The 14,452-nt window shown below is 48.1% G+C and overlaps 1 protein-coding gene across 7 annotated transcripts in view; it reads right to left on the bottom strand.

Annotated features, from left to right (window-relative positions):
- The window catches only part of LOC138807147 (maestro heat-like repeat-containing protein family member 7), a 47,294-nt gene that overhangs the window by 15,361 nt on the left and 17,481 nt on the right, over window positions 1-14,452 (bottom strand). For 6 of the 7 annotated variants that reach the window (XM_069992740.1, XM_069992743.1, XM_069992739.1 and 3 more), the window contains 8 exons: window positions 12,380-12,475; window positions 11,790-11,894; window positions 11,515-11,650; window positions 7,007-7,119; window positions 6,414-6,590; window positions 5,884-6,038; window positions 2,311-2,449; window positions 1,888-2,081 (listed from right to left, as the gene is read on the bottom strand). In XM_069992740.1, coding sequence (XP_069848841.1) covers window positions 1,888-2,081; window positions 2,311-2,449; window positions 5,884-6,038; window positions 6,414-6,590; window positions 7,007-7,119; window positions 11,515-11,650; window positions 11,790-11,894; window positions 12,380-12,475 — 1,115 coding nt within the window. The remainder of the gene's footprint in view (window positions 1-1,887; window positions 2,082-2,310; window positions 2,450-5,883; window positions 6,039-6,413; window positions 6,591-7,006; window positions 7,120-11,514; window positions 11,651-11,789; window positions 11,895-12,379; window positions 12,476-14,452) is intronic. The other variant, XM_069992741.1, reaches the window with a different exon arrangement.

Below are 14,452 nucleotides of genomic sequence, written 5' to 3'. Positions count from 1 at the left end.
CTGGAGAAGCTCTCACCCCTGGGAACTGAGCAGGCTGGGTACAAACCTCAGGAGCTCATTAAGCTCCAATGAGCTCATGGGTATAACAGCCACCTATGTGTAATAGTCACACACACACTGTCCTGTAGGCCAAGTCCTCCTCGTTGGAGGCCATGTCCTTCATCACTCAGAAGCAGAAAAGCTTCTTCTTTGTGGTCCTTTCACTGCTGATACAGATGCTCCTGAACCTCCTGCCTCTCCTCCTGCTCAGCATAAGCAATCTGAGGCAAGGGTGATGCCCTTGAAGCAGCTCCAATTCATACAAGGAGAATCAGAATGGAGAGCAAGCAGATGGCAGGTGTGTGGCTCATGCTGGATATGATCTTGTTTGGTCCTTACCACATACCTGAAAGGGCAGGAATCCCACACCATTTCACAGATAAGGGAACCAGCCACAAGAGGTTAAATTGGTTTACCCAAAGAACAAAGCACTAGGTGTTCATCTGCATCTCAGACCTTCTGACCCCAAGTCCATCTTCACAGCTGCATTCCCAATTCTCTAGTACCTGCTAAGCCTAACACACAGCAGGAACCACAGAAGAAAGAATTGATGAGTGTGGCTATGTAAATAATAAATTTCTGAATGAAAAAAAGATCATAAAATAATTGCAGGTTAAGTGCCAAACTGGCATATAACTACAAACTTTTCTATTCTTTTCTTTCTTTTCTTTTCTTTTCTTTTTTCTTTTTTTTTTTGGGGGGGGGGGGAAGGTCTGGTCGTGGGGCCTGAACTCTGGGCCTGGGCGCTGTCCCTCAGCTCTTCAGCTCAAGGCTAGCACTCTACCACTTGAGCCACAGCGCCACTTCCAGCTTTTTTCTTTTTGCTTATGTGGTGCTGAGGAATCGAACCCAGGGCCTCAGGCATGCAAGGCAAGCGCTCTACCACTGAGCCACCTTCCCAGCCCCTCTTTCTTTCTTTCTTTCTTTCTTTCTTTCTTTCTTTCTTTCTTTCTTTCTTTCTTTCTTTCCTTCCTTCCTTCCTTCCTTCCTTCCTTCCTTCCTTCCTTCCTTCCTTCTTTCTTTCTTTCTTTCTTTCTTTCTTTCTTTCTTTCTTTCTTTCCTTCCTTCCTCTCTCTCTCTTTCTCTCTGTCTCTCTCTCTCTCTCTTTTCTTTCTCTTTCTTTGTTGGTCATGGGGGATTGAACTTAGGGCCTGGGCACTATCCCCGAGCTTTTTTGCTCAAGGCTAGCACTCTACCAGTTTGAGCCACAGAGCCACTTCTGGTTTTCTGGTGGTTAATTGGAGATAAGAGTCTCACAGATTTTCCTTCCCAGGCTGGCTTTGAACTGTTATCTCCCTATTTCAACCTCCTGAATAGCTAGGATTACAGGCAGGAGCCACCAGTGCCTGGCTGGCATATATATATATATATATATATATATATATATATATATATATATATATATATATATATATATATAAAATATATGTGAAGATCCAAGCAAGAGTGCAAGGCCTTGATTCAAGTCCCAGTAGCAACGTGTGCACACATACTTGCACACACATGTGCGCGTGCATGCACACACATGTAAATAAATAAGATAAACTGATAGGGACTAGAACAAATAATACTGATGCAAATAATACTTCTGGGAGAGAGGAAGAAAATGGAGGCCTGAACTCCTGAGGAAAGCTGATTCCTTCTGTACTAAGTCTAGTGGATGGATACACGAAATAAATGTCCAAAGCAGTTGTTGAGCAGTCATTAAAGTAACTCTAATAATATTAAAGTATGCTTCTGTTTCTTCTGTTTTCTCCTCCAGTTCCAGAACTAATGTATCTGGCTTTATTACCCTAAAGGCTTTGGAGGAGCCCTGGCTGTGAAGCCTGCCCCACAGCCAGAACATACCGAACAGGTACAAATGGGAGATTCTGTGCATCATTCTCCATGTCCTTGCTAGGAGGGGGGATGCGGCCAGGCAGGTTGAGGCCAATGTGGTAGTGGACTTGAATGAGCAGGGCCAGGAGCAGCTGGGGGTAGATGCGCCTCACACGGCCCACACAGCTGTTGACAGACAGGAGCTCACACAGGCCGCTGGCTGCCTAGGGGAGGAGGGAAAGAGGTGGTGTGACCTGATCCATCCATCTTCCCAGCCCGCTGGCTGAGGCCTGACCTCCTGCTCTGAGAGGCTGGGCCTGGGTCTATGCTTTTTTTTTTTCTGACCCAGCCTGGAAAAGTCTGGGTTCCATGCCCAACCCTCTAGTGGAGGCAGATGGGGCCCTGGAAGCAGCTGGGCCCAGCAAGAGGAGGGCTTCTGGACCCAGTCCTCACCGCCAGGGGCACAATGGAGGCCCTGCCCTTCTTGGTGACAGGCTTCTCCTTCAGGCTGGTCAGGAGCAGATCCAGCAGGTCCCGGACATCACAGCTGGGCTTGCGTAGTATTAACTGCCTCCACATCTCTGCTCCATTGCTGAGGATACGGAGAGCATGGTCAGGGGTACCCAGGTATTGCCAAGTAGCTTCGAGGCAGGGGACAGGGGAGGTAAGATGCCAATGAAATGGCATCCATGGGCAGGCCAACAAGAAATAGTCCAGAAAACATTCCCGATGGGTCAGGAGGATAACCCTGATTAAAGACATGATTTCCCCAAGTCATGGGTTTGGTGCTTTATTTACACACAGTTTATTAATTCAGCAAATATGGAACATGCCCTGGTTACCAGGTCTAGGCAAATCTCTGGGGCTCAAGACTGAAGAAAAATTCGAGACATTCAAGGTCTCTGAAGTCTCAGGAAACTCCCTAAGTGGGTGGTGTTACTCCCATTTTATAGATGGAGTGTGGCGGCTCGGAGCAGTGAAACTGCTGGTGGCTCACTCCTATAATCCTAGCTACTCAGGAGGCGGAGGTTTGAAAATGCTGGTTTGAAGCCAGTCCAGGCAGACAAATCTGAGAGACTCTTATCTCCACTTAACCACTAAAAACCTGGAAGTGGAATTATGGCTCAAGTGGTAGAGTGCTAGCTTGAGACAAAAAAAAAACTAAGAGACAGTCAAGGCCCTGAATTTAAGCCCCAGTATCAGCACACACACACACACACACACACACACACACACACACACACACACACACACACACACACACACACACACACACACACACACACACACAATTCGATTTAAAGGGCTGCAGAGACAGGATATGACATCTCAAATGCCTATCTTGTTCCTCCATGCCAAGGAGCGGGCATTGAGGCAGTGAGCCCTTTGAGGCCAGATCTGACCCTATGCATAATCCTGGAGAATACCACCCCACTCCAGTTCCTTGATGCATAGTTCCCAAGGCAAGAAAGGTCAGCAGCAAGAGGTACATTCCATCCAGCCTGCAGGCACTTCTGCCTCCCTACCAAGGGGAATTGACAAGATGCTAAAGGGTTAACCAAACCTTTTGCCTGTCTGCATTAGCATCTGAACTTTCCATACACTTTCTTGCTCCGTTCCCCTGGAAACCTGTTAAAGATAGTATGTCAACTATGTTGCTAGGCAACATTGCTTATGGTAAAACTGGCCATCTTAATGACCCTTTAGTACATTGCATCTGGACTGGGAGGAACTATCAGTTAACTGTAAGAACCAATGGGGACACAGATTTCCTTCCCTCACACCTGAGCTTTATTTGGGGAGCTCAAAGGTCAGCTCCCAGGCCAGGGTGAGAAGAATGAGGTATCCTGGGTGCAAAGAGTAAGGGGCCCTCACTTTCAAGGTCGCACAAGTGCAAGTTGAAGGCTGGCACTAGTGAGATGCCCTCTGCCCTGTCTTTTTTTTTCTTTTTTGGTTGGTCATGGGGCCTGAACTCTGGGCCTGGGCACTGTCTCTCAGCTCTTCAGCTCAAGGCTAGCACTCTACCACTTGAGCCACAGTGCCACTTCTGGCTTTTTCTGCTTATGTGGTGCTGAAGGATTGAACCCAGGGCCTAATGCATGCAAGACAAGCACTCTACCACTGAGCCACCTTCCCAGCCCCTGCCCTGTCTTTTGATGTTGATGGTGGCTATGGGGGTCTTATGAGTCTGTTTAATGGACCCAAAAAGAACCTCCAAGTGGACAGTGCACACTGAAAAGGCCAAACTCTCCCAGGGAGGGGGTAGGGTGGGTATGGATGGGCCTTCCCCATGTCCTTTGATGACCACCCCTATCCTCTGAATAACATTTTCACATTTACTCAAAAACATCCATTCTAAGATGTAGATCAGCTACTGCCTATATATGTATGCACACACTAATGTGTGTGTATGTGTGTGCGTGCACGCCTACACTGCTATGGGAGATTGAATTCAGGGCCTGAACACTGACTCTTAGCTTTCCTACTCAAGGCTAGCTAGCACTTTACCACTGAGCCACAGCTCCATATCCAACATTTTGGTGGTTAGGTGGAGATAAGAGTCACACAGACTTTCTTGACCTGATTTTGAACCTTGATCCTCAGATTTCAGTCCCCTGAGTAGCTAAAATTACAGGCACAAGTCACCAGCAATCTGCTTTTTCCTCTTTCTTTCTTCCTCTCCTTTCTCTGTCTCTCCCACTCACTCTCTCTTTCTTTCTTTCTTCTTTGTGATACTGGTTTGTTTTTTAATTTTTAATTTTATTTTTTCAGTCGTGGGCCTTGAACTCTGGGTCTGGGCACTGTCCCTCAGCTCTTCGGCTCAGGGCAAGCACTCTACCACTTGAGCCACAGTGCCACTTCCAGTTTTCTGGTGTTTAATTGGAGATAAGAGTCTCACGGATTTTCCTGTCCCAGTTGGCTCTGAACTGTGATCCTCAGATCTCAGTCTCCTGAATAGCTAGGATTACAGGCGTGAGCCACTGGTGCCTGGCTAATTTTTTTTTTTTTACAGAGCGAATTATATTACTTTTTAAATTTGAGACAAAAGAGACAATCCATAATAACAGAAATCATACCAATGATTTTTTTGGAATCGTAAAAAAGTCGAGCTTGACTGGACAGTTGGCTACATAGGTGTAAACATTTATGTGATACTGGGTTTTGAACTCAGAGTTTTGGGGGGGGTTGTTTTGTTTTGTTTTTTTGTGGTCCAGTCGTGGGGCCTGAACTCTGGGCCTGGGCGCTGTCCCTCAGCTTTTCAGCTCAAGGCTAGCGCTCTACCACTTGAGCCATAGCACCACTTCCGGCTTTTTCTTTTTGCTTATGTGGTGCTGAGGAATCGAACCCAGGACCTTTGGCATGCAAGGCAAGCGCTCTACTACTGAGCTACCTTCCCAGCCCTGAACTCAGGGTTTTATGCTTGCTGCACAGGTGCCCTACCACTGGAACCATGCCTCCAGCCCTCATTGATTTAATTGTTCAAAGGAGGTGTGGGCTGGGAGGCTGAGGTTTACCAGTCTCCTGACCACAGTCTCCTCTGCCTACCCAGTCTGGAGCTTCCACAGCCACCAAAAGCACTCCACACAGCTGGTGATGTACTTCAGCACACCACCCAACTTCTGAGGTCTGTAGAGGGCAACTGGTCAACCCAAGACCACCAGCCAACACTCAGGCCTTGTCTTTATGCAATCATTAAAAGAACTCTGGACTTGGAGTCATCCCCCTTACAGAAGGAGGATGTAAACTCCGGTTTGGGCAGAGGACAAGCAACGTCCCCCGAGTCTCTGTTTCCTCAACCATATACTGGAGCTGTTAAGGGAACTAGAGACTATGCTGTTGCTCAGCACTGCCCCAGCACTGCTCTGGAAGTGCTTGATAGGTGTCTAAATTACCACTCATAACAGCAAAAGGATCATGGAAGAGCAAGGGGCTTCTCTGGGCAGAACGGGGGAGAGGGTCCATCCTGGGCTGGGTCTACTTCAGCCCTCTGAGATATAGAAGCTGGGAGACCCACTCACTTCATACCTGTCCAGTGGGAGGGGACACATGAGCAGCGCCACCACAACCTCTGTCATGAAGGAGCTGGCCAGGAGGGACACAGGCAGCAGGGCCACCTCACGGGCCCGTGGCTCCTGAATGAAACTCAGCTGGGTATAGATGCCCTGCATGATTTCTGGGATCTGGAGGCAGCAGGAGAGACAGAAGAGAGACCCACTGTAGAAACAAGAGAGGCATGGGAGAGCAGGAAGTTGAGAGAAAGAAAGGGGGATATTATATAACAGTAACCTTTCTGTACATCACCTTTATAATAACAATTAAAAAATGTTTTAAAGAAGGGGGATGATACAAGATAGACAGGAAGGATGAGAGAGGAGATGGGAACATAGTACAAGAGAAAGGGGGGGGGCACCGAGGGGACTGCTGCTCCCCTGGGGTGAGCCAATGCCCTTCATGTCCCCCCCAGTTCTAAGTGTCTTGTACCCTCCATGCCACCCAGCTCAAGCGATGAGCAAGTCCCTGGGAGGAGGGAGTCCCCAGGCCCTTGGAGGCCTTACCACCTCTAACACTCTGTGGCGGTACCACTCCAGCACCGAGCTCAGCGTGACCTCCGACGCCAGCTGCATCATCTCTCCAGAATCTTTCCCCCCAGTCTCGGAGCCGCCCTTCAGCCCTTCCAGGGCAGTCAGCAGCAGGTCCTTGACCTGCTGGGGCCCCAGGAAGTCTCCAAACTCCTGAAACAAAGGCACAAGAGGTCCTGACACTGATGAGCAGACCTGGACCCTCAAATAAAGGCACCAATACCTGAATAGCTCGTGACTGGCATGTGGTAAGCCACACATTCTGCCAATCAGTGAAGGTTAGAGCCTAGGGGCGGGGGAGGGGGTCGGTGATACAGGAAAAGAAGCAGCGCCTGATGCAGCCAATGCCTATAGCCATAGCTTCTCAGGAGGCTGAGGCAAGAGGATCACTTGAGCCCAGGAGTTTGAGACCAACCTGGGCAACGTAGTGAGCTTCCATCTCGAAAAAAGAAAACGGCAGGGGCAACATGGTCCCTGAACCCAGAAATGCATGAGGAGAAGTCATGGGCCACAAGCTAGGGCACAGGGGAGGGGAGAAGGGCACAGGGCTGGTGGGCGTTGTCAGTCACCGCAATGACACGGAGAATGTTCTGGCACGGGCTGACAGGGTTGTAGGGCCCGAGGAAGCGCTTGTTGCTCTCATACAGTTCCATCTTGTTGGTATCTTCCTTGTCTCTGGATCCTGCAGAAAAAAGCTGTTTGGTGTGGCCAGACCAGATGCTTTCATTAAACACAGATTCAGAAGTATTCAAATCCAACATTGCAGCCAGGCACTGGCAGCTCATGCCTGTAGTCCTAGCTACTCAGGTGGCTGAAATCTTAGGATCAAGGTTTGAGGCCAGCCTGGGCAAGAAAATCCATGAAACTCTTATCTCTAATTAGTCTGGAAGTGGAGCTGTGACTCAAGTAGTAGAGTACCCCTTCCCCAGCATCCAGATACCCTTCTCCTGCTCCTTCCCCAATGGGAGGCAACAAGTATTCGGGATCTCTAAGCCCTAGGTAGAGTCCCTCACTTTTGAACTTCGTATAAATGGACTCTATCATGCCATCCTCCAATTTGGGTTCTTTTCACTCATAGGTGGGATTCACGAATCCTGAAGCATATAACACAAGTTCTGCTGTTTACTCTCAGTGCTATCCTTCTGGAAATGAGCCAGTCCCTCATCTGGCCCTTTCCCCACTGATTCCCTTTCCAGTCAGCTGAGTTCTTGGTGGGGAGCAGGGAAGGGAGGAGGATTGTAAAGTGTTCAAGGTGGTACTCATGACATTCCCATGGTATAAGCACACCTGTGTACATACCTGTCTACTTTGGATGCTCATCTGGGCTGGTCCCAGCTCTGCACATTCTCCACATGTCTGCTGGTAAATGTATCAACCTATCTACTAATCCAGGCCTGGAATGGCTTAGTCACAGGTAAGTGTAGATTCAACTTCCAGAGATATTGATGAACACTGGAAGCATGGCTCAAGTGGTGGAGCACAGGGCCCTGAGTTCAAAGCCCATTAACCCTCCCCCCCCCCGCAACCCTGGACACACACACACACACACACACACACACACACACACACACACACCCCACAGATACTGTTGGGCTATTTTCTACCTGGAGTAGGGGTAGGGTACCAAACTTGTTCTCTCTAGCAACAGTGTATGAGAGTTTCTGTTGTGCTAGGACTCACCAGTATATGGTTTAGCTATTTCATTTTGTCATTCTGGAGGCAAATTTTTATACTTTTTTTTTTTCTCTCGCAGTGCTAGGGATGGTACCCAGAGCCTATCACATGCTAGGCAAGTGGTCTACTACCGAATTCCATTTCAAGAGCAATACTTGGCTTTTTTGATTTGGTTTGGTTTGTTTTTTATTTATTCAGACAAAGTCTCATTACTAAAGTCTCATTATTAAAGGCTAAAATTTGTAATCATCAGCATCTGCTTCCTGAGTGCTAGAATTTTAGGCCTATGCTATTACACCTAGCAATACTTCTTTTTTTTTTTTTGCCTGTCCTGGGGCTTGAGTTCAGGGCTTGGATGTTGTCCCTGAGCCTCTTTGTGCTCAAGGCTAACACTCTACCATTTGAACCACAGTGCCACTTATAGTTATTTTCTGAGTAGTTTATTGGAGATAATAGTCTTGGGATGCCAGGTGCTGGTGTCTCACGCCTGTAATCCTAGCTACTCAGAGGCTGAGATCTGAAGATTGCAGTTCAAAGCCAGCCTAGGCGGAAAAGTCTGTGAGATTCTTGTTTTTTGTTTTATTTTTGGGGGGTCCAGTCGTGGGGCCTGAACTCTGGGCCTGGGCGCTGTCCCTCAGCTCTTCAGCTCTAGGCAAGCCCTCTACCACTTGAGCCACAGCACCACTTCTGGCTTTTTTCTTTTTGCTTATGTGGTGCTGGGAATCGAACCCAGGGCCTCAGGCATGCAGGGCAAGAGCCCTTACCACTGAGCCACCTTCCCAGCCCTGTGAGATTCTTATCTCCAAGAAATCTCTAGAAAACCGGAAGTGGTGCTGTAGCTCAAGCGGTAGAGCACTCACCTTGAGCTAAAGAGCTGAAGGACAGCGCCCAAGCCCAGAGTTCAAGCCCCACAACCAAAAAAAAAGTCGAGGAGGGGGAGGGGGAGGGAAAGAGAGGGGAAAATGAGGGAAGGGATAACAAGTTAGACAAGAAATGTAATCACTATCTATCTTATGTAACTGTGAGCCCTCTGCACATTTCCTTGACAATAAATTTTTTTTTTAAAGTCTCATAGTGTGAGCCACTGGCGCCAGGCACGGACAATACTTTAAAAAATTATAACCTCCAGCCGGGTGCCAGTGGTACATGCCTGTAATCCTAGCCACTCAGAAAGCTGAGATCTGAGAATCATGGTTCAAAGTCAGCCTGGGCAGGAACATCTATGAGACTCTTATCTCTAATTAACCAGAAGCGGTGCTGTGGCTCAAGTGGTAGAGCATTAGCCTTGAGCTGAAGAGCTCAGGGACAGCATCCAGGCCCAGAGTTCAAGCCGCACGACTGAAAAAAAAAAAAAAATTGTGGGGCTGGGAAGGTAGCTCAGTGGTAGAGCGCTTGCCTTGCATGCATGAGGCCCTGGGTTCAATTCCTCAGCACCACATAAGAAAAAAGAAAAAAGCCAGAAGTGGCGCTGTGGCTCAAGTGGTAGAGCGCTAGCCTTGAGCTGAAGAGCTGAGGGACAGCGCCCAGGCCCAGAGTTCAGGCCCCATGACTGGACCCACCCCCCCCCAAAAAAAATTGTAACCTCCCTAATTCTGTGAGCAATCCCATTCTCTTCTTCTGCTTTTTTATCCACTTAGGTTTTTTGTTTTTTGTTTTTTTATTATCACCGGACTCTACTATATCATTATTTTTGGCCATTGTCTGTTTCCTAGCAACAAGAAGTTAAACACACTGAGGAAGGATTATTCAATGAATCTCTTTTCCACTGTTGAGTCCCCAGAGCCTAAAATAGTACCTGGCAAAATGGCTCCATATTTTCTGTTGAAATAAACATGTTTTAGGCACAGTCCCAGATCCCTTACTGTGATCAGGCCTGGATCCCTATCAAAGGTATGTAAGACATGGATACAAGAAAGAACCCCTGAGGGCTGGGAAGGTGGCTCAGTGGTAGAGTGCTTGCCTAGCATACATGAAGCCCTGGGTTCAATTCCTCAGTACCACATAAATAGAAAAAGCCAGAAGTGGTGCTATGGCTTCAGTGAGAGAGTGCTAGCCTTGAACAAAAGAAGCTCAGGGACAGTGCTCAGGACCTGAGTTCAAGCCCCAGGACTGACAAAAAAAAAGAACCCCTGAAGCTGAATGATGACCCAGACCATCTCTGCTGTTGGTAAAAGAAGGGTCTAGGCTCTGCAATCAGGCAGACCCAGCCCCAAGTCCTCACTTTGCTGCTGTCTCCACATATGTGGTTGGACAACCCAACTGTTCAAGAGCCTAGCAGTGAGAATTTGGCTTAGGGCTCCCAAACAGAACACAGTACACCAGTTACATTTGAAATTCAGATAAATATATATTCATATATATATATATATATATATATATATATGAGACAATGCACTAAAATTGTTTATCTGAAATTCAAATGTAGCTGGGCGGCCTGTATTTTTAGCTAAATCTGGCAACCTTAATTTAGCCAATCCTATTCCTGGACCTAGGGCTGATCATTAATGTGACTAAGCCTTCACTTGTCATTTGGGGAGCATGAATAGCTTCTGGTCAGTGGGAGAAATCTAATCTTTGTCCCAGATGCTGGAGATCAAGAAAAGCAGGGGGACCAGACAGACTTCAGAAGGTTAGAGGGATGGGAAAGATAAATACTCTGACATGACTGACATGAGCTGAAAAGAAGAACCCATCTCATTTAATATTTCAAAACTTTGTAGATTATATCCTAGGGACCCCTCTCCTTTTTTTTTTTTTTTAACAGATGAGGAAATCTAGGTGAGGCAAAGTGTTTGCTGAGCTTACACAGTGGGGCTAGGTCAAGGCCTGGTCTTGTAGGCAAGCCACTCTGCCACTGGTGCCAGGGGAGAGTGAACCAGGTTGTTGGCAGAGTTGGGACTACAGAGAAAGAAGAGAGCCAATATTGTATCCCTCCGGGTGCCTGTCTCAGCACACTGTTGTCAGTGGCTCCCTGAAACCAGATCTCAAGACATTTCTCTCACCTGAGGGCTTGAGCCATGGATTCTAATATCAGACCTGTTTTCTTTGTTTCTTTCATAGATATTCACTGAGTGCCCTCGAGGGTCACACCCAGGGCTAGACACTGGGAACTCAGTGGTGACTGAGACAATCCTGCCTTCTCTTCGTGGGGAAGATTGGCAAGAGAACAAGGCATGAAGTTGTGGGCATATTAATTTGACAGTCATAGATGAAGGTTTGGCGGGATGAGGGAAAGTTCAAATACAAAGACTGTGGCCACGTGAATAGGTCTATTTGCAGCTCTGCTTCGGTAGGGACAAAGACTTCCTACCAGTTTCTGGTCCTCACCTGGCCTGTGATGCCTTCTGACCACCTCGCCCACCCTCCCCACCCCACCCCCAGCCGCACAGCTGGCAGGGCTTACGTTTCTGGAGCTCCAGAATAGTGTAGAGGATGGTGATGCCATCCAGCGCCTCCCGGCCAATCTCCTCCTCGGGGTCCCCAATGCGGAGAAGGAGCCTCCCCAGCAGCAGACCCAGAGCGGGGAAGCTCGAGGACATCTGTGTGTGTCAATCCCAGGGAGACAGTGTCCAAAGGGAACAGAGCTAGTGGGCTCCCCTAACATCTGACCCTGACCCTCAGACCCAGGAAGACCCCCCCCCCCTTACCCGGGCGTCCATCCTTCCCAGAGACACTTACAAAGAAAGGCAGTGTCAGAAGTGTGTGGTTCAGTACAGAGACATTGCTGTTCACAGCCCGAGCTCGCTCATGGGCCTTTCCAGAGTTCATCCAGGGCCCCAGAGGCTGCAGGGACAAGGGAGAGACTAGCAAGAGTGGGATGCCAACCTTTAGCTTCCAGATGGACAAGCCAGCTTCACTAATCTGCGGAAGCTGCTAGAAGGGGCATGAAGGCAACTTGCCACAGCCTTCCTCCTCTTGTCCAGGCTCAGGAGAGATGAGAATTGGACTCAGGGACTGGAGGGAGGGAGGTCATTGAGGAAAGATGAAAGGTAAGGGAGAGTCATGAGGACAGAAAGTCAAAGACAAGAAAAGATTTTTAAAAAAATGGGACAACAGCAGTAGCAGCATGGAGAAGCTCTATATGGGGGCAGGGCAAAGGAGAGGAAAGGAACAGGAGCCCAGAGCAGGTCCTGTAAGAGAAAGGGAGACAGATGCTGGTTTGGGATCCTGAAGTCAAATCATTCCTGAGTCTGGCACTCCACTGCGCTGAGCCAGCATCCCTTTCCCTCTGCCCTTCCTCCCATCCCTCCCCTCCTCTCTCCCTGCACCTCCAAGATACTCTTCAGCCCAGCAGGAGTGGGGTCTTCAATAAAGAGGGCAATGAGCAGTGTCTGCAGGGCATCCAGGGTCTGATGGTAGAGTGTCTGTGGACAGGAAGGAGGAAGACCGAGCTGTTAGGGCCCCTAGAACAACTGCCAGCCTTCCAGGCACCCCCTGACACGGGTCAGAAGAGGGTATTTATAGCCATAAAGAGATGCTCTCTGGCCCCTACCTCTAAGTATCACATGTTGTCTGTTATTAAGTTAAATTACTTCCCCTCTGTGGGTCAAGAGTGTCCCCATTAACAAATTGGTGATTGGTGACCCTGTGCTTTCTAGGGACAGTGGAAACAGAAACCCAGCATTTACCATATCTGCTATGGACCAGGAGAATGAAAGGCCATTTGCTTATGACCATGTCACTTTGTCCTCCAATTGTTTTTCTCATTTTACAGATTCAGAGACAATGACCAAGGTCGCACAGCAAAAGGAACTTCCAAGTTGTGAAGAATGAGAGTATGAACCAGTGGCTGTGCTTTAAATATTCAGGAGGCTGAGAGCTGAGGATTGTAGTTCAAAGCCAGCATGGGCAGGAAAATCCATGAGACTATTTATCTCCAATTAACCACCAAAAAGTGGAGCTGTGGTTCAAGTGGTAGGGCACCAGTGAAGAAAAAAGCAAGAAAGAAAGGAAGGAAGGGAGAAAGCAAGAAAGCAAGGAAGAAAGAAAGAAAGAAAGAGAGGGAGAGAAAGAAGGAAGGAAGGAAGGGAAAGAAGAGAGAGAGAGGGGGAAGAAGATGAATGGGAAATTCTTTTTTTTTATTGTGAAAATACTGTACAGAGGGGTTACAACTACATGGGCAAGATAATGAGTACATTTCTTATCAAGCATTGTAGGCTCCTCCTTTGTTTCCCCTTCCTATCCCTTCCCATCCTCCCCCCGCCCCCCTATGGGAAATTCTTTAGGACTGTAAGGATAAATGAGAGGAACAACATTGCTTCTAGTGTCTCTGGGGAACTTCTCTAATTCTTTTTCAATCGTTACTTGTAGACCCAAATGGCTTCTCCAGGTTACCTTTAAGGGAGATAGCCCTTAAGTTCCTGCCTGAGTTTCACACCACAGTCTTGCAATTGCTGACACACACAAGGCTAAGCAGTGGGCTTGAGTTCTCTGAGAAGATCGTCTCTTCCTTGCCTTCCTTCTTCCTACTGCAATCCCAAGTCTATCTCCCAGGTGCTCTTTGGCCAAGACTCCTGAGTCTGCATAGTATGGAGCTGGTTGTACCACAACCAACCACCAAGCAAGCCTCATTACCAACTACCTCCTCCTTCCCACCTACTGCAGCCTATTGCTGGGAAACACTTCCCTCTGCCGGCCAGGCTTGAAACTACAAGAGAGTTGTCTTTCTATCCAGCAAGGAATCTTGCCTTTCCTTTGGATCTTCTCTCAGGGCACCAGTCCCAGAATCCAGAGGCCTGATTGTGTCCATGTACTACGACCCCAATCACTCTCCATCTTGTTGCCCCAAACTCTTGTTTATCCTCCTGGGCTCTAGCCACACTTGCCTTCCGTGTGTGTGTGTGTGTGTGTGTGTGTGTGTGTGTGTGTGTGTGTGTGTGTGTGTGTGTGTGTGTGTGTGTGTGTGTGTGTGTGTGTGTGTGTGTGTGTGTGTGTGTGTGTGTGTGTGTGTGTGTGTGTGTCCTGGGGCTTGAACACCCAGCCTGGGTGCTATCCCTGAGCTTTTTTTGCTCTTTTTTGCCAAGTTTTTGTGGCTCTACCACCTGATCCACAGTTCCATTTCAGCTTTTTGCTAGTCAATTGGAGATGAGAGTCTCACAAGTAGGGCGCTGGTAGCTCACACCTGTAATCCTAGCTACTCAGGAGGCTGAGATCTAAAGATTGCAATTCAAAGCCTACCTGGGAAGGAAAGTCCATGGGACTCTTGTCTCCAATTAACCACTAGAAAACTGGAAGTGGTGCTACAGCTCAAAGTGGTAGAGCTCTACACTTGAGCAGAAAAACTCAAGGACAGTGCCCAGGCCCCGAGTTCAAGCCCCATGACAGACATTTTTTAAAAAGAG

The sequence above is a fragment of the Dipodomys merriami genome, unplaced genomic scaffold, assembly GCF_024711535.1.
Source record: "Dipodomys merriami isolate MVZ:Mamm:240054 unplaced genomic scaffold, mDipMer1.0.p SCAF_412, whole genome shotgun sequence".
NCBI classification, from domain to species: domain Eukaryota; kingdom Metazoa; phylum Chordata; class Mammalia; order Rodentia; family Heteromyidae; genus Dipodomys; species Dipodomys merriami.
The sequence above is the reverse complement of the archived record's forward strand: the minus strand, read 5'-3'. Positions and strand labels throughout refer to the sequence as shown.